The 24,672-nt window shown below is 29.9% G+C and overlaps 2 protein-coding genes across 4 annotated transcripts; one reads left to right on the top strand and one right to left on the bottom strand.

Annotated features, from left to right (window-relative positions):
• Window positions 1-265: 265 nt before the first annotated feature.
• LOC125871425 (heat shock 70 kDa protein 8) lies at window positions 266-3,516 on the top strand. 3 transcript variants are annotated; one of them, XM_049552004.1, is made up of 2 exons: window positions 266-469; window positions 1,536-3,516. In XM_049552004.1, exon 2 carries the CDS (start codon window positions 1,556-1,558, stop codon window positions 3,275-3,277), a length of 1,722 nt encoding a protein of 573 aa, XP_049407961.1. In that variant the 5' UTR covers window positions 266-469; window positions 1,536-1,555; the 3' UTR covers window positions 3,278-3,516. The 3 variants fall into 3 exon arrangements, with proteins under 3 accessions (XP_049407961.1, XP_049407962.1, XP_049407963.1); XM_049552005.1 differs by having other exon boundaries at window positions 266-727; XM_049552006.1 differs by having other exon boundaries at window positions 269-406.
• Window positions 3,517-5,485: 1,969 nt separating this feature from the next.
• Window positions 5,486-6,848, bottom strand: LOC125871429 (uncharacterized). The gene has a single exon (XM_049552016.1). It carries the CDS (start codon window positions 6,497-6,499, stop codon window positions 5,588-5,590), a length of 912 nt encoding a protein of 303 aa, XP_049407973.1. The 5' UTR covers window positions 6,500-6,848; the 3' UTR covers window positions 5,486-5,587.
• Window positions 6,849-24,672: the final 17,824 nt, after the last annotated feature.

Raw genomic sequence — 24,672 nt, 5'->3', positions numbered from 1 at the left:
AATCGTAATTAGCAAACTATATCTATAAAGCCTAATTAAGTTATTTTGAATGGCTATATGCGTAAATTCCCCAATTTCAAAACTATTCTTGTAATTTTCCCTATAATATTGGCTACAAACCCAATAAACTTCACAGCCTTGGCCCACTTTCTTTCCTTCTGGCCCAAATCCACATACCATTTAACTACGGGTTATTAAAACCCGACCCGGAATACTACCGCTTTCACGATCCTTCTCTGTCTCTCGAGAAGGTCTAGAACATTGGGCATTTCATTCGGTTTCTTCTAAATAGAACTTTCTAGCTCTCTCTCTCAGTTCTCATTTACTCACGACTTCTCTATAATTTTCTCATTTTTCTCCACTTTACTCTTCACCTTCTCAACACCAACGTTCTTGCTTACTCTAAGTAAATCTCCATTCTCTTCTTCTCTCTGTTTTAACAGTGAGTTCTTCTAGTTTGTGTTGCAAGGTAAAACTCTGATTTCATTCATTCTGCATTTTCTTGATCTTTCTTTGAGTTTAATGAACACCCTTTTGCTTAAAACTACTCGAGAAAGATTATTTTTTTCTCAATATGAATGTGTTGTTTTCTTTGTTTGGTTGCTTAATTGAACAATGTTGGTCCATCCAAATGCAAAGTTTCAGTTTTTTTCATGTGGGGTTGATTATTTTATTTCATCTATTTAATCACAAATGAAATTGGTTGCTTCGATTTTGGTGGGCACTGGTAAGCTACTTGTCAATTCTGTATTTGATTAGCTTCCTATGCCTTATTTACTGATCAGTTTATCTTCTAAAAAAAGTTTAAATTAAGTTAGAGCATTTATATATATGGTGGTTGGAATGCAGAATGCAGAAAAAAAAAGATGATGTATCCGCGGATGGGGAGTATTAAAGTTGGAATTTTGTTACAAGCTGTTATTTTTGCTGTTTGTATAATGAAATAAATATGTCATAATAGAAGTAATGAAGCATTCTGGTTCTGGATATGAAGTTATCCAGTTCTTGAATGTATATCAGCCAGTTAACTTGTGCATATTTTTCGAAATTCGTAATTGAAGAGTAAACTATGTAGGAAATGCCTTTGTGTTAGACGGCAAAATTAGGTCAAAAGTTGGTAATCAAGCATGAGAAATTGTGAACAATAGATTGTGTCATATGAAAGGACAACTCTCAGTTATTATGAAGCAGTTTGTGCGGATAACTCTGTTCACCAAGGCTTCGACAGATAGGAACAAATTTCACTTAGTTATTTTTACCTCTATTAGGATTTGAACCTGAGACCTCAAGAGCTTATTGTGCTGTTATATTTAATGATTCAAGATGTTTTTTTTTTGCTTGTCTTAAAAAGTTATAGTCTAGAGTAAGCAGGGTCATTAAGCTTCAGCTGTGAGTTATCTGTGGACCCTAGATAGTCTCATGAGTCTCTCTGACTAACATGATATATGCTATGTGATTATCGTATGGAACGGATGAAATGTGATATTACTTTTCGAATAATTGAATCAGTGAATATGTATATATTGTTAATGCAGGAGTTTTTTAATCTGTATTCATGGCTGAACAAGCATATACTGTGGTATCTGATAGTGAAACAACTGGGGAGGAAAAAACTTCATCGGCTTTCCCTGAGATAGCAATTGGGATCGACATTGGTACATCGCAATGCAGTGTGGCAGTTTGGAATGGATCTCAGGTTGAGCTCGTCAGAAACACGAGAAATCGGAAATTGATGAGATCATATGTCACCTTCAAAGATGAGGTTCCTGCTGGTGGTGTTAGTGATGAACTGGCTCACGAATATGACATGTTGTCTGGGGCTGCAATCTTCAACATGAAACGTCTGATTGGTAGAGTCGATACAGATCCGGTGGTTCATGCCAGCAAGAGCCTCCCCTTTTTGGTTGAAACTTTAAATATCGGTGTCAGGCCATTTATTGCTGCCTTAGTGAACAATATGTGGAGGTCCACTACACCTGAAGAAGTTCTTGCCATCTTTCTGGTTGAACTAAGAGCTATGGCTGAAGTTAAACTGAAACGTCCAGTGAGGAATGTGGTTTTGACAGTTCCAGTATCATTTAGCCGATTCCAGTTGACCCGAATCGAACGAGCCTGTGCCATGGCAGGGCTTCATGTTCTAAGATTGATGCCTGAACCAACTGCAGTTGCTCTGTTATATGCTCAGCAGCAACAGCAGTCTGGACATGAAAATATGGGTAGCGGGAGTGAAAAGATGGCTCTTATATTCAATATGGGTGCTGGGTATTGTGACGTAGCTATAACAGCTACAGCAGGTGGTGTTTCGCAGATCAAGGCCTTGGCTGGCAGCACGGTTGGAGGTGAGGACCTACTTCAAAATCTGATGCATCACCTCTTACCAAACATGGATGATCTATTCTCAAGCCATGGAATCGAAGAAATAAAGAGAATGGGACTGCTTCGAGTTGCCACCCAAGATGCTATCCACCTACTCTCATTCAATATGAGTGTCCCGATTGATGTCGACTTGGGAAATGGAACAAAATTATCTAAGGTTCTCACGAGGGCAGAGTTTGAAGAGGTGAACAAAGAAGTCTTCGAGAAATGTGAGGCTCTGATAAAACGTTGCTTGCAAGCTGCTAAACTAGAAGCGGAAGATGTACATGATGTCATAATTGTTGGTGGCTGTTCCTACATTCCAAAGGTTCGGAACATTGTAATGAGTATATGCAAAAGAGAAGAGCTTTATTCAGGAATGAACCCGCTGGAGGCAGCTGTACGTGGTGCAGCACTGGAAGGAGCAGTAGCTTCAGGAATTAGTGATCCATTTGGGAATTTGGACCTGTTAACCATCCAAGCAACTCCTTTAAGCATTGGCATTCAAGCTGATGGAAGTGACTTTGTACCAGTTATTCATCAGAGCACCACAACTCCAGTAAGGAAAGAACTGATTTTCACTACTGTCCATGATAACCAAGCTGAAGCATTGATCCTTGTTTACGAAGGTGACGAGAAAGCAGCAGAAGACAATCATCTCCTAGGCTATTTTAAGATCAGAGGAATACCTCCAGCACCAAAAGGTATTCCAGAGATTAGTGTGTGCATGGACATTGATGCTTCCAATGTCCTGAGAGTCTTTGCTGGCGTAATGGTGCGCGGGACTCAGCGTGCTCCTATGCCTTTCATGGAAGTTAGGATGCCTACTGTTGATGATGGACATGGCTGGTCTGCTCAAGCTCTGCATAAAATGTATGGCTCTACTTTAGATTTGGTAACAGTAAAGAAAATACAGCATTGAGATTGCTGAATAGATAATAAAGTAAAAGAGACATATTAGGTGTTGTAAGTAGTGAAAAATGTGCCAACTACTTCATGTAAATATGTGTCTAGTTTTATATTTGCCGGAGAATAATCTTGGTTGTGAGTGTTGAGAATAATAGTTATAGCAACTGTTGTAACTTTGTCTCAAGGGATTTAGAATTTCATATTTCCAATGTATTCTCTGTTTCAAAATCATCTATCAATTATTTGTTGGCTTTTATGTAATCTAATCCTGTGATGGAAGTGTTTTCACTGAGTGGACTGTTGTTTGGATGGTTGTTACCTATCGCGATCATATGTCTTTGTTTAAATCTAATGTTATGTCGTTAGTTTAAATACAATGTCTGTAAATTGAGATACTTCTTTCTGTGAGTCAAGCATGTTCTATATATGAAATTACACACACATTTCGTTGGCATGAGGTGCGGGTAAGTTTTTACCTATTGTCCGGGTGCTCATGCTCCTGAATCAAATGCTGTAAGCTACCTTTTTTCTTCTTTTTTGCAAGTGCAAATGCAGAAATCTTTCATGTAAAGTTAGCTGTCTAGAGCCACAGCACTTCTAATGAGACAAGACAAACAAGTGCAACTTTTTATAAGTGGAGGTGCAAAGATTTTTAAAAGTTTAGGAAAAGTCATCCTCCAGGTATTATTGGATGAGTGCTGAGCAGTTTTATCAAAAACAAAAAGCGCAAAACAATCCCTAAAATTGGGGCTTTAAACATAGTGTAAATAAAATGTGGGATGAAAATGGACACGGATAAAAGATACATAATATATAGATTTAGTGCAATACTAGTAATTATAGGCATGAACGCATGAACAAAGAGATTTAACAAGACTGAATAAAGTGAAATATCAATTGTTTGATGAAAAAGTATGCCTTAGAAACTTGATGACGACGAAAAAGTATGTCTTAGAAACTTGATGACGACATTAAACTGCACAGCCTCGTTTCAGGGCTTAATCACGCCTTTGACAACGTTGGTGGTTGCCTTAAAAGACAGCAAAAGAAACCTAAAAGCCAGCAATAGAAAGGGGAAATGAAAAAATCAACTGCAGCTGCTCAAATATTCCAAACAAAATTTACTGCTGAGGCCATGAGAAACCCTTAAAAGGCCTAAACAAGTAAAACCAGTTAGAGAGACAACATATCCACCAGATACTCAAATTGTAAGAAATTGCATATCAGAGAAGCTAATGAGACAGCATATAAGATTACATATACTTCATGGCTGAATGTTTGGAGTAGAGATGATCAATGATTCAAGATTCGATCTTCACCATTAAGTTTCTCACACAGAATATAGGTAACACATGGAAAGAAAACGTCTTCGAACAGCTGAAGACCTTCAATTATGTTACTATTGCCAGAGGACAAAAACCAAATGGCTGGTGACAAATGATCTCCACCCGAAAATCACCAATGAATTGAAATTAACAAAACGAAGAAATGAATGGTGAAATATGTTCGCCAACACAAGATTGCATAGCAATTGCCTTCAAGAAATGTGTGCAACTACTCAACTCAAGCATGTACTTCAGTGAAATCTATGTTTACGGATAGCATTCCATTTCAGTGGTACCTCAAAGGAGTATATACCTTCAAATCTCTGCACTTAGCCGACAAAAGCAAATATCACTTCTTGCATCTGTAGATCTAATAGCAGACCAACTAGTACTCAACGTGCCAAAGTATGCAACGTTCCCAGTTTTCATGTTCTTAATCTCACAGCAAGTTATAGTAAGAAGTTCAAAATCAGCCCCAAAGTAGTTTATCACAAGAGTTCTCAGCTTCCATGGGGATGATTCAATGTAGAACACAAACCTTAAGTTTGGAGCTCCACCGGACTTGCTTACCGGTGTTTTATCCAGTTTTTTTGGAATCATTTTACATATTACATGCAAAGTCTGAAGATTTACTAATACATTTCACATTTTACCATACAAAAATGGAACCTTTACTAATCCAAAGCTATGATGTTAGACACTACCATTATGATGAGTTTGATTGTCTCTAATGATGTTTGCATATACTCAAAGGAAAGTTCCACTTTATGGACACAATTATTATTCATAATAGTAGATAACAACCAGTAATCAAAAGAAATTGACTCTTTAAAGGAATAAAACGAAACGTAAGATTCAAGTAATAATCATAGCACATGAAGAGATGAAAAAGGAAGTAACAAGGAAAAAGTATATTCATTAGAAATAACTCAAATCAAGTTCACAAACAAGATCTTAAAAAATCAATCTTTTTTGGGAAATACTAGAAGAACACTTGACTAATCGTTCTTCCAAACATACAAAACCAAGGAAAAACCCAAACCAGGTGATTTTGAATTGCTCAAAGTACTCTCTGTATAAGGCCAAGGCATCACAGAGAGATCAGACAAGGTTTGTGTATTCCACAACTTCTCAGCTGACAAACAAGTTTGAAACATGAACACTGCATTCCCAAAATTGCTACTGAACAACCAATTATGAACATCCCAAAACACTTCAACAGGGAGTCCATCAATTAAAACAGTATAGTTACCGCGAAACTTCCAGCGCAAATGCTTCACTTGCATTACAGTTTTCGAATCGATACGTACCAAAAGGCAAGGATCATCAATGACACTAGAGTCACATTCAATTGTAATATCATGAATTGGACCAGTATAACAAAATTGAGCCTTAGTACCAAATACCCTCTTTCCAAATATGTGTTCCCTCTTGGAAATAAACATTGCATTTGAAAGAGAGGGAGTTGCATTACTCTTCTTAAATGCTTCTTTCCTCAGATCCCCAATAGCCAAAACCATCTGGCCTTTACACACTACTGCTAAATAGTAACCTTCAACAGGCTCTGGCCCAGATCCAAATTTTGCCAGAGAAAAGTCCCAATGGATGTCAATTTTACAAGCATTAACTTCTAAAGACCTAGACCCTTTTCTTTTAGAGAAAAGAGAAGGCTTTACATCAACTTTACAAAGACATTGATGAGACATATCATCAATTTCAACACTAAGGCATTGACCCATCAAACTTTTAGTCCAAACAACTGTAATCAAACAAGATTTCCCCAGTAATTTACACTGATAGACGCAGGTTACTAAATTCTGTGGGGTTTTACTCACACCAACAACACTTGAACAAGAAGCATCAGCAACTTGAACCCCATTTTCACCAAAACAAGATGGGAAATCCCTCATTTTTCAGCACAAACAAGAAAACACAATAAAAAATGTATCTTTAAACACCCTTTAGTCAAAAAAAACCACACATTCCCCCCCTTTCAAGATTCCACTTTGTGGTACTGAAACAACTGAAATATGTATGGAAATAGATGAAAAAACAAGAAATGAAAAAGGGTAAGTGAAGCAGCATACCAGTATGAAGTTTGTACCTTATAAAGCTCTGAACTTTGAGCAAATTGTTCAGAGCTTGAAGCAAAGGAGGAAGAGGGGTTGTGTAAAAGTGGGGTATGCTTTAAGAATTGAAAGGGAAATGGGGTTGCATTGTTTATAAAGTACAAGGAATACACTGTTTAAAGGAAAGACAAGATATGAAGATATGCTTTAGATTACAACCAAATTTTGCTGTGGTAAAAAAGTGAAAAGATTTAGGATTTGTGGGGAACAAAAGTTTGAAAAGAATATTAGAGTAATTAAAAGGAAAAATAAATGTCATCAAAATTTTGGTTTTTTTTCTTGTTTTTCACCTGATATTCGGTATCAACAAAGGAGTTTGACAACAACGATTCTATATCTAAGAAAACTCGAATCCAAGACATGAGTAGTTATCAATCCAACACGTCAGCAACATAGCTTATGAAGCTTTTTTGGGTAAATGAAACATGCATGGACCCTCACATCATTTGTGTTTCAGAAGAATTTAATTAAACACACAATTTGTTGGATGATTAGTTAAGTTTTACTAATTTAATGATGCAATTACATATTTATAAAACACAAATTATCAAAATAGTCGTAGTTTATAATCATGTTAGCTATTATAAAAGCCTTTTTTTTATAATGATCTTCAATAAAATCATTATTTCAAAAATTAGATAACATTTTTTGAAAAATATTTTCTACATTATCAAACACACCCAATAGTAAATTGGGACGGGAGTAACAAATATACCAGCTTAGTTAAATTATACATTTTTCAAGTTATAGTATGCCAAATGAACTTCACCATTTTGGTGACATCACATGCTTTTGATACTTTTTGGCTGATAAAATGTCGTAACTTGATCATAGATTAATTTATATACATTTCACCTTAATTTACGTGATATAATTGAGTTTTAAATTTTTAAATTTTACTTGTGAATTTTGATATATTAGCTGTAAGTTTCTTAAATAAAATTTATGTATTTAAAAATTATATTAAAGTATTATAAATCACACTAATAAATGATTTAAAATATGTAAGAAGTATTTTTTAAATTTATTCAATATTTTATTAACTCTCAATATCAATTGTGCCACATGAATTGAGACGGAGAAATTACTATATAGTTGATGTCACTCCATCAAAATAACAATAAAAAGGTTATATACATTTTGTATATTGATATATACATAATTACTGAATATTTTTATACCTAATTACTGCATATTTTTATAGTTTTCTTGTATTATCATTTGTTTATTGTGTTTCAGTTATTACATTATTATGTTGATGTTCTTATTGCTTTCTTGTAAATATTGCACTCTTTTTCTTATTAGTTATCATATTTACTTCACTATTTTTTTTTCCTGTATATCTAAATTTGAATCGAGGGTGCTTCAAAAATAGTTACTCTACTTTGAAATAATCGATATATATTCAGCTAACGACTGTGATTATTAGGATAGAGCGGCTATATATATTAAAAGTCATTTTCAAAAAGCAAATATTATTTTGAAATTTCATTTCAGAAATAAGGAGGAGGGGGGCGGGGGGGTGGGTGCTGGAAGGACTGATAATGATTTTTAATTTTATTTTTTTGTCATTTTGCTGCATTTTAAGAAATAACCTACACAGGAAAATTTCTTTTCAACCTTTTAATCACGGATCTATAAAAAAAAGCATATATTATGTACAGAAGGGAAAAATATAGAGAGCCTATCACGTGCTAAGGAAACTGTACAAATTTGAATATGAACACTTTAAATATGTTTATATTATTAGTATTTTTTTAGGATAAGGAGGGGTTGATTTTAGTTTAATTCCAAAATATCATTTTGTTTTAGTGTTAACAAAGTTACAAATTCAAATTTTAATGTTTTACTTAATTAAGTTGGTCTTTTCCTACTCTTTTTTTTTTTTGCTGACTATGTTTGAAATAATTCTCATATTTGACTTTAATCTAGGGTATGTTCGGTATGAATGAAAATATTTGCTATAGATTATGTTTCTTTTGGAAAAATATTTTATAATTTTATGTTTGATATATAAGTAAAATATATTTATATACAATTTAGATAAATATTATGAAATGTGGGGTGAAAATGAAGGTGGTGTGGATGGGAGCTACGGGGTGATAGTGATGAAGATCAGATTTGTTGGAGGGTAGCTAGGAAGACAAAATGAATGTGAATATAATTTATGGTATATATTTTTTTTTATTTCTATTAAAAAAGTTGTTTTCCTATTTTTAAGGAACCGATTCTCTAAGAAAAAAAAAATCCCAAAAAATTTAACCAATGAAACATGAAAATGATCAAAAAATATTTTCCTCCATAAAACACACCCCTCATTTTTATTTTATTGTCTTTTAGAATGAAGCAAGTAAAAACAAAAGTGGCTACCAAAGGAAAGAAAATAACAAAAAAGGTCCTTTATATTTGGAATAGGTTTTATAATAGTCTTTTAAATATGCTCCAAAATAAATATAGTCCTTATATTTGTTAGAGTTGAGACAAATCATTCAAAAAAACAAATATAAAATATGAATACATTCTATTTTTTTCATATTTTATCTGAAGAATTACATCAAATGTGTTATTGTCGTAATATTAATCAAGATAAATTGTTATTATTAGAGTGTAATCCCAGATCTTGTGTCAATATATCAAGGGGGAAATTAAAGATTAAAGGAAAATTATGGTCCATCAAAATCTATAAGAAGCTAAATATGGAATGGTAGTTTATTTGGGGGAAGGGAAAATTAAATGAGTCCACCTATAAATTTGGAATATGAAAATGAAGTCCATGTGCAGGATTAAACAAAAAACTAAAACTGGAACAGACAGGATAATTGGTACTTAATGCTGCATATGTTTGTTGTGACTAAAATAATTAATTAATTAGATTGCGAAGGAATCGTTTGGTCGAGAAACAGTTATCTTAAAATCATAATATGTAATTAGTAATGAAATTATTTAGAGAATATATCTTTTATTGAGAAGTATATGGTTTATTGGACTAACAATAGGGACATAATATTGTTTGATATGAGGAATAGGATGGACAAAGTTATGTAAAATTAGATTTTGAGTTTAACTTACATCCTCAAAAATTAGCTTAAAGAGAGAAAGATTATCCGAGTCTTAAAAAGAAAATATTCATTTCATAAATTTGAGGGTTCAATATTAGGTGAGATGAGTCATGCTCTGATATTATATAAAATTAGGTATTGGACCTAATTCATACCCCAAAAACTAATTCAAAGAGAAGAAGATTATTCAAACCTTATATACACAGTTACACACCTATCTCATTAAATATTCATGTGAGACTTTTTTATTCTTTAATACATTATCCCACGTATGAGATAATTAATCATGTGATCAGTAATCTCACTAGATAATATTGAAAAACTTATTTCATCATTATAGCACAATATAATGGGATAAATAGTTCCGAAACTAATTTATACCCCCAATTAAATTCAAAATAAAATAATTTTTTATATTTTATTTTGAAATTATTATTCTTTATATCTCATGCCAAACTATTCCGGAGTGAATTGTTCTTCACACTTAAAGTATGGAGTCGGAAAACTTTATTGGGAATTGATTTGTATATCCCGAAGAAAAATAACAGAATAATTCAACACACATGCACTTTTTGGATAATTAGAGCTTGATAATTGACTAGTTGGAGTAACAGTTTAATCTTTTATTTCAGCCAGTTTTCAAAATTATTTAGTAGTTTTAAATTAGTGGTTTATATAAAAGCAAGGATTTCTTTCTCCGCATCTGTTGCTATTAATGTATCTATTTTCATTGACTCTTTTTGAGTAAGATTAGTGAGCGATAAGCTCACATCCGACTCCATAGAAGTAAATATCAGAATCATCTTATCTTTATAATTCCCTAGAAGACAAAACCTGGAATCAGGTCTTGGTGTATTTTGACATATGATTCTCAATATGCTATCGGAAAGTCAGCAAGGAAATGTGGGACAATAAAAATGAAGAACAAGATAGTGATAGAATAATAATAACAATAATGATCAAAAGAAAGCTAGACAACGGTCGACCTACTAATTAACCTTCAACCTTAGTGTTCGGCCTCTATAACTCTTCCTATCTCTATAACTCTTCCTATCTAAGGTCATGCATGTCTTTGGTAAGATGCAGATGAGTTATGTCTTATCTAATCACTTCTCCCATAGACTTTTTTGATCTACCTATATCTCTCCTTATAATACCAATTATAGTCAATTTCTCATACTTCTTCACTAAAACATATGTGCATCTTCTCTTTAATTACATATTCGAATCATCTCAGTCTCGCCTCTCTCGATCACTTAAAAAGCTAGTATTATTATTTTTCTTTTAGGCTATTTTGCTTTTCTCTAGTTCATGTGCTAGAAAGGACACAAACTAACGTAAGAAAGAAACAAAAAATCTTTCGACGATGATGTTTTGCTTGAAAATGAAAAGGGAACATTTGGTTGATAAGTTAAAACCTTTGCTATTCATTCACATGATCGTCATGAAATCATGGGTAAGCAAAGGAACCCAACAAATAAAGTATTATTTAATATACACATAAAGCTAGATAGATTCATAAATAAATAAATAAATAATTTGATTGAACTAGCTTTTTATATATTGAAATATGATAATTGATAATGATACAACATAAAGGAATTTTGTTAGTGCATGGTTGTAATTGGATGTCTGTAGTATTATCACAATTTAAAAGTTATTGTTTTTAAATTGAATGCTCCAAAATATATTCGGTATAAATATTTTAATTGAATAAATCAATAAGAAACATATATTAGTAGTGTTTTTATACAAAAAAAATATTAGAAAACTTTTCAATATTTTAATGAGATTCTGTTTCCCATTATGAGTTTTCTAATGAGTTGATTCTGGAAATAAAATAGGAGAATCATATTGTATAACATAATTTTTTCATTGATTCACGATAGGAAAAAAATTATCTTTCTAGTATAATACTTAAACTTGTGAACAAATTATAACCAAAAAGTGAATGTGATGAATCATTTTTCACTAAATTAAAATAGAAATTAAAGAAAGAGAGAATAATAATTAGAGAAGCGTATGGATAACACTAGCAATGCGTGCAGACAACAAAATTATGTGCAATATTTGCCCATTACATAGTCCTTCAAAAAGAAAAAGGAATTAAACATTAAATTAAGTGTCGTTTAGTTTGCGACTTTGCGGATTATATTATTCCATAATTCTTGAACTAATTTATCTTATTTAGAAGATGGAATAAAATAACACCATGTTTAATAAGATAATGTGAAATAATCAGAATTAAATTTGTGCTTTATTTGATTGAATGTATAAATTTATTTTTAAATTTAATTTTGAGATATCCAACCTCATCTCATCAACTAAACGACTATAATGGGGTGTTTAGCAATGGTTTTTTTTTTCACTTTTTCCAAAGAAAACAAGTTTGGTCATAAAATTCCAGAAAATTCTGTTTTCATTTTTCTCAAAAACTTTCAAAAATAACAAAAGTTAGTTTCACTTTTTTCACTTCAAATTAATTAACATAAAAACTCAAACACGACTCTAATTCATTTCCTAGCCAAACAACTAATTTCTAAATATCATTTTTATTTTAAAAATAAATTATTTTACACAAAAACTCAAACACGATTCTAATTTATTTCATGACCAAACACAATTAATTTTTGACTATTAATTATTATTTTTATAATAAAACATGATCAAATGTGTACCGAAGCAAATAAGATTGATTCTTACTAAAAGTCTAGTGCATCATGAAGCCCTTCTTTTCTATAGTTTTACTGAAATGATGTCAAACCCACTTTTTCTTGTTTTTCTGTTTTATTAGTTCATAGCCTAAAAACGCAATCAAAATTGGTGTAGCCCTACGTAACAGCTAGACATACCATAGATATATATATATATATATATGGACAGACAATGCATGCCCCATTTACATTCTTGTTTTCTGCGATCTTTATTTCAAAATAAGTGTTATCTTAATTTAATATGAATTCAAATTAATTATCATCGAAGATATTTAATACCTTAATTACCAAGTCGATTTGATGTGAATTCAAATTAATCAATTTTTGTATTATGTTCTCGCTTATAATGTTTAAAAAAAAATTAAATTAGATGACATAATATATCACGTACACCTCAACATTCATGTTAATTCTAAATAATATTACACTGATGGTATATAAGACCAAATAATATTTGAGACAATAATAAAGTATCTAGTGGCTTGAGTGGTTTGTAATGTGACCCTATATATTGCTGGCCTTGATAAATTTCTTCAAAAAATCATGTCTGCACTTCAGTTAACTAAATAATTGTAGATGTGACCTATTGTAAAATACTATCGATGGATGTGGTGCAACGGATATAACTGCTCCTTCAAGTCACAAATTTAATTTAGTCGAGCTTTGAATAGGAAAAAATTCTTAATAGAAAATGCTTCCCCTCAAAATGGGGCCCTACACGACATGAATTTAAATTAATTGAGCTCCAAGTACCCAGTGGCGGCTCTACACCTTTGAAAAAAAAAGCAACCGCCTTATGCCTCAAAATTTGAGGGGCCTCATTTAAAAAAAATAAAATATGTTATACATATTTTTTTAAAAAAAATATTGAGTATTATTTGTAGAAAATATAAACTTTTCATAAAAGAGCAAATAAGTAATAGAAATTTGATAAATTATGAGTACTATGATGTCTCAAGAAAAATTAAATAATTGTCTATAATAAACTTCATAAAAAAAATATATTTGAATTTAAGGCCTCTATTCGAATTTGGCTTTAGGCCACCAATTTATTAGAGCCGCCCCTGCAAGTACCGAATACTAAATGAAAAAAAAAGGCTATAGAAAGATATACTTTTTAATCATTGGAGACAGCTTAATTATATAACCTATCTTTTGAAGTTAGCTTATATTTCAAGTAATGCCCATAATTAGTTGTCCAACATTATTCAAGAAGGTTTGAATACTAATAAAAGATTGAAAAAGAAGTTTGTTTTGCTTTTCCATACACAAAATAAAGAAAAGTAGAATCTTCTTTGGCTGCATCAATTAAATCCATAGGTGTCACTTACTTTTCATCTATCAATAAATTCTCACTAAATAAAGATAAATTTCCTTAATTATATAAGGAAAAATCTTTTTGGCCAGAAAATTTAGTCAGAATTTGATCAGAATGGTAAAATAACATATGTGTTCTCTCTGACTACATAAACTTTTTAAATGAGATAATCACATTTTATTTACTTTTACATTATTCACGAGTCTGATCATAATAAATATGTAAATCAAGAACTAAGCATAGAAAGGGGGAAAAAGGAACAAATTAAACAAGTATTTTCTCCGTATCAATTTATTTATCTTATTTTTCTTTATAATCCATTTGAAAAAAATGCATCTTTCTTTTTTTGGCAACTCTTAATTAATTTCAATTTTTCACGTGGCATGTTTCTACCGCAAGATCAAAGAACATCTCGGTACAATCTACATATCTTTAATTTAATACCACAAGATATATATTATTTCTTACTTTTTCAAATTTTGTGTCAAATTAAAACATTACAATCAAATAAAAAAAAAACCCACCCCACCCCAACCCAACCCAATCCGTAGCAACCCTTTAGGTCTTTCGAAATTGTCTCTCCCTCTCTAATACAATTGGCTAGAAATCGTTATTTGATCGAAACTAAATCTTTGTAAAATTATATTAAAAGTTTCAATTATAATACATTTTATATCTGGCTAAAAGGTTGGTTCTTATTTATCTACCACATTATCTTATCAAATCTAATTCTCTGTCGATACATTTTTCAAAACCCTCACTCTAGAGTAAAGTAATTTAGGGAGTAAAAAGGTTAAAAGACCAAAAACCAAAAAGAAAAAAGAAGTCCTTTTATATTCAGTGGACATGAATCACTATGGCATACTTCATAATGAAAAATTGACCATATGAAAATCTTTAGCACTTACGCATGAGCATGACTGACAAACTAAATGTTTACGAGAAAAAATAATAATCTCAAAGTATATATATAAGAAAAAAAAAGTCCCTATGTCTGCACATTCTGAAAAATTATCCCTATGGCAGTAAGTCAAATATATGATTCCTTCGTGTTAATTTACGTGACACATACAATTTAATTTGACATGATAATTTTTCATTAAAAAAGAAGACTTTTTGTAATTTGTAATTTAAATAAACCATAGAAATTTATGTAAAAATTAGAGCAAAAGATTTTTTTTTGGAATTAACTTATTTTTAATAATAAATTTCTAACTTTTTGGTAAGACGGATTAAAAAAAAGTGTGAAATATAATTTGAGATGAGAAGGAATATCAAATAAAAAATAATCATAATTTATTTTGTTTGGACATGTGTGAAGTATTTTGAAGAGAATTTTCAAAACATAAACTTCTTGCCTCCAATATAGTTTTCTTAATTAATTCAAGAATTGCCCCTCTTTAATTATATTTTCACTAATGATGAATACTGTAATTTCCTCAATTACATAAACCACAGAAATTCAACCAAAATTGCTTTTTTGTTACCCAAAGGTCAAAAAGTTGTTATTGTATGAGACAAAACATGCCAAGAAGAATGGAATTTTCTTTGGATTATTATAACATCTCTCAAAGTCTCATCATTATCCATCTTTTTATTTTTTATTTTTATTATTTTATATATATGCTAGTATTTGTCAATAGAAAAAGTTGAAAATCAAAGCTGTTTTGCATTTAAAGCAATCACCTTTATAAACACTTTTGCCTTTTGTATCCATTGTTTTATCTTTCTTTTTTTTCTCTTTTTAATTATATGCAATAGAGAATATATTTTCTGTATTTCTATCATTGTGTTCGTTTTTCCTCCACCACTATTGACTTGTCATGGGTAAAGAGCAAATCTTTATAACGATCTGACTCAACTATTAACCAAGGATAAATTTGAATCATTTATATATAATTATGAAGTAAATCTTCAAAATTAATCAGTTCATAAACGGGCAAAGTCATTGAATCTCATTTATCACTTTATCATTTTCATACTCTTCTAACTGAATCATTTGCTCTGATATCAGTTATTGGCAACTTAAGTCCAAAAATATTTTTAATATGATGTAATATTATTTATTTTTAATCTAAAATTGTTCAATTTTTTTTAAAAGACCTCGTACCATTAAGAATATCACTATAGTAATTTTATAAGGTAGGAATGAATCTTTAAAACAATTATCTTTTTTTTGGGTAAACCACAAAGAGAGATATGACAAGTTAATATTATGCCCAAGTCCTGGTTAATTCAAGTTATGTATCAAAGTAAAAAAAATATATTTAAAAAGTTAACTTAAAAAATTCACAGAAATTATAACAAACTTATTTAAAATTAGTTCCATTGATTCACTTGTTTTTAGCTTAATAAATATTTTTCAAAGTAGTTGAATGATTTAGGTGTCAACAATGTACTTAAAAAAATAATTAAAATTAAATCCATGTCATAATTAAACATATGAAGTATGGAGTATTCATAATCATTCATAGTAAAATCCACAAAGGCATGAACTTTTGTTAATTCCCCTACTTAATTACTTCTCAATTACTATTTTTTGTTATCCACTTGATAGTTAGTGTCTGATATCTATTTTAAAACTTAACTAAATTTGAATTTACACTATAATATTACATTGTAAAAATAAAACACTTCCTACCAAAAACGATATCAAACTCAAAATTCAAACTTGCTATCTCTCATAAAGAATAAAGAAATATTTGCTTTAAAACTGTTTCCCATATATAGTTTCAACTTCAGTAGTTATTGAAATTGGCACACATAAAATGACCCACCATTTTAAAGCTCCACATGCCATAACCCACAAGGAATGCTATTTAGTTGGACCATCATTTTCTCAATAAAATTGTCTTAATGTTTTCATGACATTGCTCTTCAATCCTGCTATTGCCAATCATGTCAAGTAATTCATCCGTCTTAAAATATTTGTCATATTTTAATTTTTGAGAGTTAAAGTATTTGAATTTTAGCATCCAACATTTTAGGATGTAATTATTCCATCGGACTAATATATAAAGAATTGCAACTTATAAAATTTATATATAATTTTGAATATTTAAAACGAGGAAAGAGATTTTCCTAACGGAAATAGGGAAATCAAATTTTACAAATGACATTTCAAGTTCATTATCTCCTCAGTCCTCCCCGCTCCAATCCACACTTCTTGACCATTCCACCCGCAAAGTGTTTTGTTAGATTATATATATATAAGTGTTCTCGGGCTAATATATTTTTGATTACTTACCAAATATTATAGATCAAACACGAGTCAAAAACCTACTTATTTCCATTGATAACATTTTTCGTAAAAGAAAAAAACATTTTCCATCGTACCAAACACCTTAGTATCTACTTAAAATTTACTATTATTCTAAATTCATAATGATGAGAAATTCCCTTTAGATTTTCCAGCAATAAAAGCATAGCTTCTCTGTTACAAGAACTTTTTTAATTATGTTGGCAGGTAATGAATGTATCAATGAGTAAAATTTAAGGATGTAATGTACAAATCAATTCTGAACTAAATATAAATGTTGTTCACTTGCGTATGGTTAGTTAGTTATGTTATTAAATGACAACATGTCGGTCCATGCCTTAATTATTTGTTTACTGTCACATCCATTTTATTATCATCTTAATCTTAAGTTTTATCATGCTAATCAAGTTGTGATGTCATTAGCATGGTAAAAAGTATTTTTGCTGTAATTTGAATTTTGATGTTCAAAGTCAGTCTTTTACTTGTAAGAAAATAAATTGCGAAAAACAAGAAATAAATTAATCGACTTTTATAATGTAATTATTGCTCTTAAAAATTTTAAATCTCTTACTTAGTTGCTACAAGGATGGTGATAGTTTTCCTCCGGCATTTTAAAAAGTAAATAAAATTTCAAATTTACAAAAGTTTTAAGTCTCTCACTTAGTTTTTTATTTTGCTTTCCCATTCGGTGTTCGGAGCCCACATTGGAGCTCCGACTAAATTCGAATTGCGCACCGCAGTGCCCATTCAGGGGTGGCGCTTCCAACATAATTTTTTCCATACCCAGGGCTCAAACCTGAGATCTCTGGTTAAGAGTGAAACACTCTCACTAGTGCACAACAACTCATATTGGTAGTCTCTCACTTAGTTGCTACAACGAGAAGTACTATTTAGAAAAAAATACTTAATTAGACAAATGGCCCTACCACATAAATCACATTATATTTTAATTACACTAATTACATAATCTCTCGCTCTTTCTCGCTCGCTTTCTCCCTTTTTTCTCTCTCCCCCTCGCTCTCTTCCCTCTTTCTCTTGCTCTCTCCTCCCTCTTTCTTCTATGTAATTGATAGTGGATAATTTGGGTCACTAGTTTTGGCATCATTACATCATACACATGTATTTATGCACAAATCATGTATGGGGATGAGTATATTTTCGTCTTTGTCTTTTTTAAGTATTTATTTATGCATAGATACACTTTGTATATCAGAAATTTGATACCAGATATATGTATTTACGTATAGATACATCACAGATATACTATACTGAATACATGAATGCCCTCTCAAAACCAACTTGCAACTATGCAGAGAATACATAGGTTACATCAATGCATTTTTATGTTGGATAAATAAAATTGAATGAAACTGACACTGGATTAAATTGATAAATATAGGTAGACTAAATAAATTAGTGAATATTTGAACGATATTATAAAATACAAATATATTGTGAAACACAAATGCAAAAAAAGGTAGAGGGACAAGGGAGGGAGAAAAGAGAGGAGAAATACATTCACTAGATACATTGTATCTACAGGCAAATACATTATACATATTGGCAAATTTAGTGTAACTAGAGACAAATTGGATAAAATACGTAATTATTAAAATTATCGATACATTGAGTAATTATCACATAATACTAGTTAGTGTGTTTTATGAAAGTTGCTCTACTTGTTATGTTGTCTTGATAGAAGTCATAGTCCAATGGCCAAGAGACACATTTGATATACATAACATTTTGGCAGGCCAGCCCAATCTTTTGTAGCTAACTAAGATTGATTTGGGCCTCCTTTTAGATTATGTTGAAAGAATATCTCTTAAATATTTGATATAAAACTAATAAGTTGTAATGGGCCACAAACCGAACTGACCCATTGGGCTTTAGTAAGTTCTGTTGAACAATGTAACTATGTGAATCTCTTCTACTTTTATAACCTCAAATGATCAAGTGTGGGATTATCTAAAGTTATCAATTGCTTTGTAGTTTCTTATTCTTTGAGTTTGGTTATTATTTGTTGTTTTTTAAATTTCAGTTATCGTATTATTTTGTTGCATTTTACTATTCAGAATGATTTGTCCTTTTTTTAATAATATTTTGTTACGACTTCTTCACTTTCACCGTTTCTTTTTTCATACGGCTTTGGATTGTTTTTTCTTGAGATGATGGTCTGTTGAAAACAATTTCTCTATCTCCAAGATACAATAAGGTTAGCATGCACCCTACCCTACTCAGTCTCCACTTTGTGGGATTATACTGGGTATATTGTTATGCATCTTAAAAACATTAAATCAAAATTGACTAAAAAAAACTAATGCGAAAAAAATTGACAAAAAAATAGTCAAAACTATTCATGTAATTACCTAATCACTCTTTTTATATTAAAAAATATATATATGAGTGTAAATTTGTAAATGAACTTGAAAAAAAAAAAAAAAAAACTTACCATCAGAAGCAGCAAATCAAAGCAACTGACAAAGATGATGTATTTTTGCTTTGTAATTTGCACATTCATCGATCATTCTGTTCCTTTACCTAGTGAACAATCAAGAGAAAGATACAAATTAGGGCTACGAATTTAAAATTTTTTTTTTTTTTTTTAACTTCGTAAAATTTAATTAAAAAATGATTATTTTTTTTGTGTTTTTGCTATTCATCTGAGGATATGTTTAACAATTTTAAATTTAACTAGCAAAGATTTTCTGAACTTGTGTTCCAAAACAAAAACTTACAATGCCTAAGCTGATGAGGCTTACGTTTCATGATATTTTCACTACAAAAAGCGCCTTCTAAACACAGATCGAAAACTCTAATAGGGTAATTGTTTTTCTTTTTACCTAGATCCAAATTTCATAATAACTTGAAATCATTGATAACTTGTAAAATTCTCAAATATGAAAAATTAAACTTGAAGCCTATACTTTATAAAGTTGTACTCGTATAAATTTGAGAAAATTACATGAATTTTTCTTTTTTTTCTCTTATCTAATTAATATTTTTTTTCACGTGACAAATCCATCTTATTCACCAAAAGAATATCTGTAAAAAATATATCATTTCATACGTACAATAGTCCATACACCAATATGAAATTGAGAAATAACATAAAAATGTTAAATGTAGTTACTTATTATCAGAATCTTGTTCAGATTCTTTCTAGCTAGTCATGATTAAAATTGGACTTATATCTACACTATTTTTATTTTTTTTAAAGTACGACTATAAATCATACTGTATATTAAGTACGACAAAAACTATCAACAAGAGTTATAGTGGAGTGGTAAGTATTTCATCATCCTTAATCAGAGGTTTGAATCCCCTCAACTACATATAGTCGTCTTTGTTAGGGAGCGTTTTACACCCTAAATATGGGACTTTAGACTTAGATTTAGTCAAACTCTAATGTGAATATCGAACACCGAGGGGAGAGTATGACAAACAACTCCTGATTCATCTATCACTTTATTTCATCAGTTGTGTAACTTAGACATGTTACTTTCTCAGGTCTAAAAAAGAACTCAAGTGAAAATTAGACTTTTAAAAGAAGAAGACAAGACATAAAATTCCAAACAATAAATCAAAGTCTAGTACAAAACAAATCATACTTTGTCTATTTCAAAATTCACCAAGAACTAAATTCCAATACTAAAATAATTATTATTCAGTGAATAAAACAAGCAAAAATAAATAGCATCAAAACGTACGTCATCCCCACACAATTTTTCAACCTCAAAAAAAGAAATTAATAAAAAATTAGATGTACCCTTAGTTTAGAACTTATAGAAACCTTGATTACTACTTGACAAATAAGTAAATACAAGACAAAGTATACGTAAATTATGTATACTTGTATGCTACTTTTTTCATTCTTTTTTAAGTTGGATGCGTATATGTGTTCGTGCATTGGTTCAATTTCCCATAAAATACCTTTAGGTTTTGACTAATGTATAAATAAAATATAATAGGAGTATTATTCTCACCACCTCATTCCAGTGGCGGAGCCAACTTACTATTAGTGGTTCATCCGAACCCCTTCAGCGGAAAATTATATAATATATATGATTAAAATAATTTTTTAGGTATATACAGTAGATGTCGAACCCTCTTCGACTACTTCATGTGTTTATTTTATCAGATTTTGAACCCCCTGATTAAAAATTTTGGCTCTGCCTCAGCCTCATTTTATGTGATGAGATTCAGAGTACGAAAGCAGACTATCTAATAGGCTTTGACGTGAACTAGACATACAAAATTTAAATTTTTGGATATAAAAATTACATATTTAAAAAAGATATAAAAAGATATTACAAGCTAAGTTATAACAAATTTAAAATTTTTAAAAGACATATAAAATAAAATAGAGTCAAAGAAAAGCTCCTTTTGAGTCTTCAATAGTAATTGTATCAGATAAATTGAAACGGAGTGAACAGTATAATTTACCACTTCTAATCCGTAGTATACATCTTTTAAGATTTCTATCCACCATATATATATATATATATATATATATATATTAGCCTTATTAATCATATAAGAGTATGTTTCTAAATAATAATCTATTTCTCTTATAATATATCACTATTTGGACCGGCAATAGTAAATTTAAAGAAAAATGATTTTTTATTGGATTTGAAACATTTTAATTTACCAAAGCAATGTAATATTTCGAATACTAGGAAATATTTATTAATGAAGAATGGAGTCAATTATTGAGTTAACTATAAGAAGCTCTTAGCTGACCATAAAAGAATGTGATGTAATGGATAGAATATTTTTTTTTAATCACATGTTTCGATTTCAAGTTCTGAATATAAAAAAATATGTGATAAAAATATTTCTTTTGAATAGACTCTACATGAATCAAACCTCAATATAAATATCGAATTTTGAATATTTTTTTTTAAAAAAAAAACTCATATTTGACTTTTGAATACAACAGCCAACGACATAAAATAGGACCCAAAACACTGGCACTATGGAAGAAAACAAAGTACTTGGAAAAAGAAAATCAACAAGAAATTGACTGTCTAACTACTAATACTACAAAGAACTAACTTACAAGAAAACATATTTTCAGACCTTACTCTATTATTTTATTATTATAATTATTATTATAATAAATGAGTACTCATTATGAAAATAATATTTCAAGAAAAGATTATTTTTGGAAATGAAGTAAGTTGGTTTTCTTGGAATTTTGATTAGATCATAAATGTTTTTTACTTACAATATGGTGGTGTTCATCGTCTCGACCACGATGTCTTATTTCCACACATTGTTTTTGCATTACCCAAAGATATATAGTACTAATTATACTCCCTCAGTCTATTTTTACTCGCTCAAAATATTAAAAATAGTTGCTCAATTTTACTTATTTAGTTTGAAAAATCAAGTGATAATTTATCATTTCGTATCTATTTATCCTTTCTATTAAATACTCTAATTCATTTTTCAACATGTAAATTATCTTTTTATTTATTATTTCTTAAGAGACGTGTCAAGTCAAACAGAAACAAATAAAAATAAAGAAGAAGAATATAGTAAAATCCACATAATTCATTAAGATTGATCACATATCAACGACACAATTGAAGCTCATTTCTAAATCTCGATTTACTGACAAGTTTACAAATTAAATTATTTCGAAATTATAATCTTTGGTCTAGTCCATCCCACTCATGGGAGGTGGCACCTTCAACCGAACGTACATATAAATTTATAAATTTTCAAACTTAGTCCTAATTATTCATCTTATCCCATTAATCAAACGACTTTCACAGTAATACTTAAACTTTTGCCCCCCCCACCCCCACACCCCCCAACCAACACAATTTAGACAAGTACATTCAAATTTAACCAGGTTGTCAATAGAAAATAATGTGAAAAGAGTCAAACAAACGATAACTAAAGACATGATGTTTTTCTCTACTAGTTGAACTTTGTTTACATTATTTTCCACATTTGCCAATTAAGTGACAAAATAGTATACTTGCAAAGTCTAATCAAGTTTGAAAAAAATAACCTGTTACAGATTTTATAATAAAGAATCCCTCCTCCCACTACATTAAAAGAAACATTCAGTGGGAATCAATAATATTTACTATCGCAAAAAAAAATAGTGATATTGAGTTATTATCATTGTATCTAAGTTACTAAAAATTTTAACGACATTTATATAGAGTACTAATTATAAATATACATATTATATCATTATACTAAATAATTACAACAGCAAAATCCTTTATTTATTATTCTGTCCTGCACATATATGATTGATGAAATTTTCTAGTTTAATTTATATAGTGATTTTTCCAAATGGGTTATAAATTTTTTACATTACATAAATTACTGGATATCTATCCGGTTATTGAATTCTAAAGTATAATTGCAGTACTATTTATTTATCAGAATATGGATAAATATAAGTCAACCCAATTTTTACCCAACTCACTTTTATCCTTATAAAAAAAAAATATGGGCTGGTCAAATTATAATCCTTTTTATGTTGATCCGTTATAAATAAAAAATATATTAGTCTAAACCTATAAATTTTAAAATATAATTAACGAATTCAATATTAATACCTTAAAGTTGATTTTTTCTATCAAATTTAAATTTTTTACAATAAATGCTATACAATCACATGGAATGAATACTTGATACACTAATAGTTAAATTTCTTCATTCGATATGAAAACAGGATGTCCTGACTATTGAAAAGAGGGGACCAAAATGTTCAATTATTTAGCTCTATTATATAGTCCTTGATTGAATAGCGCATATATCTAATCAAGAAAAAATGAGTACGAAGCATATATATATATATATATATATATATAACTATGATAAATACTGATTCATCTATCACTTCTTCTTTGATATGTAACTCTCTCAAGTCTCAAGAAAATTCATAAAAAGTAAGATATATAATATTATTACAACTAAAATACAAGGTGACAAAGTAAAAACATCCAAACAATAAACCAATAGCCAGTACGGTACAAATATACACCTTTTTGTACATTTCATAAATCACAATCAACTAAATTCCAACTCTAAAATGTTTATTCAGTGAATTCAAACAAAAAAACATAGCATCAAAAACGTCATCCTAATTTCACACCCCTAGATATAATTAAATTATATATTAAATAAATAAATAATATATTTTTTTATTTTTTCTTGTAGAAACCTTGATTACTTGTTGACAAATAAATACAAGACAAAAAAATTATATGTATATCTTATTTATACTTTACATTATATATTACGATTTTTTTTTTCACTTAGATGCGTATATGTGTTCGTGCTATATTTGTTAATTAGTTTCCCATAAAATACCACAAGTCCGTGGATATTATTAAACAAACAATTATAAGAAGTAAATATTTTCGTTGTATATTAGTTGTCAACATTATTAAAAATTTAATTTCCATTTCAAAATATATTACTTCCTCTATCCACTGTGACTTGTCCAGATTGAAAAATTAAAATATAATCTATCACTTAGTTTCTATTTTACCTTTATTAGTAACTATAGTCATTTTTTAATATATTTTTCAAAATAAATTGTCATTTTGTTCCTAAGGACTGTGCCA

The sequence above is a fragment of the Solanum stenotomum genome, chromosome 7 (genome assembly GCF_019186545.1).
Source record: "Solanum stenotomum isolate F172 chromosome 7, ASM1918654v1, whole genome shotgun sequence".
Taxonomy (NCBI): Eukaryota; Viridiplantae; Streptophyta; class Magnoliopsida; order Solanales; family Solanaceae; genus Solanum; species Solanum stenotomum.
Note: the sequence above shows the minus strand (reverse complement) of the source record. Positions and strands in the feature narration are given on the sequence as shown.

What these genes read in the sequence shown, in the direction of transcription:
- LOC125871425 (XM_049552004.1), top strand. Translation starts at nt 1,556, where the DNA reads ATGGCTGAACAAGCATATACTGTGGTATCTGATAGTGAAACAACTGGG.
- LOC125871429 (XM_049552016.1), bottom strand. Translation starts at nt 6,499, where the DNA reads ATGAGGGATTTCCCATCTTGTTTTGGTGAAAATGGGGTTCAAGTTGCT.